Here is a 930-nt window from a genome sequence, read left to right on the forward strand (position 1 = left end):
GGGAAACTGTGTCATTGTCCATAATAAGTTCCACAAGGTTGGAAGAAGAGGACAATATCAGAAGTTAGGGCAAGACTGTGAAGTGTCAAAGATCTGAACAAAAGAACATGTCCCTGTTACTATGCTAGTCAGAGCCTCCACAAAGCTGTTTGTTTCAAGTGTCTAGATTGTACTATACCACTCACGCATCTGAAGGAGTGTCACAAAGATGTTCGAAGATACATGCGAGTAAACATCAAGAAGCGTGACATGAACTGTTATGTTGCGCACACTGTTGATGATCAACAGACCGTTGTGTTGAAGCACTGGTTCTTTGATAGTGGTTCTTCAAGGCACATGACTGTAAATCAAGGAAGGCTACAAAACTTTGAAGAAGGCTTAGCTGACATGGTCACTTTTGGAGATGAAGCTGAAGGTAAAATCAGAGGCAAAGGTGTATCTCGTTGTAAAGATCAGCCCACTCTGGAATTTGTCTACCTTGTTGATGGTCTAAAAACCAATCTAATTAGCAGCAGTCGGTTGTGTGATGAGGGTTTAGATGTTACCTTCACCGAGAAAGGATGTCAGGTGGTTGATGAGTGCCACAATATTCGAGTCGAAGGTCAGCGCTCTGATAATAGTTATTATATGTGAAAGTCGTCTAATTCACAAGCAAAAGAGTTCAATCAGCAGTGTTCTATGATGCCTAGAGACATGATCTCAGAAGGAGTGCATTAACTAGTTGTTGTTAAGTGTAAGTTGCAGCAGTCATGAAACTGTGAGAATCACATCCATCAAGAAGCTGCTGGAAGGATTTAGGAGGGCAGAGTTGTTGTGTTTACTGCTACTACCCAGAGTTGTTCGGCTGTAGGTAATGGTGTGGCAATGCAGAGCTTTGCTAATGGATTCAGACTGCGACAATATGATATATCTCAGACAGGCGACATGCGA

At 42.3% G+C, this 930-nt stretch overlaps 1 protein-coding gene across 1 annotated transcript; it reads left to right on the top strand.

The window, feature by feature from the left end:
• The first annotated feature begins 222 nt into the window (after positions 1-222).
• On the top strand, positions 223-633 carry LOC147921562 (uncharacterized). Its single transcript, XM_087497739.1, has one exon. It carries the CDS (start codon positions 223-225, stop codon positions 631-633), a length of 411 nt encoding a protein of 136 aa, XP_087353865.1.
• The last annotated feature ends 297 nt before the right edge of the window (positions 634-930 follow it).

Source organism: Camelina sativa, chromosome 18, assembly GCF_030686135.1.
Source record: "Camelina sativa cultivar CO46 ecotype springtype chromosome 18, ASM3068613v1".
Classification (NCBI taxonomy): Eukaryota; Viridiplantae; Streptophyta; class Magnoliopsida; order Brassicales; family Brassicaceae; genus Camelina; species Camelina sativa.

What these genes read in the sequence shown, in the direction of transcription:
- LOC147921562 (XM_087497739.1), top strand. Translation starts at nt 223, where the DNA reads ATGCGAGTAAACATCAAGAAGCGTGACATGAACTGTTATGTTGCGCAC.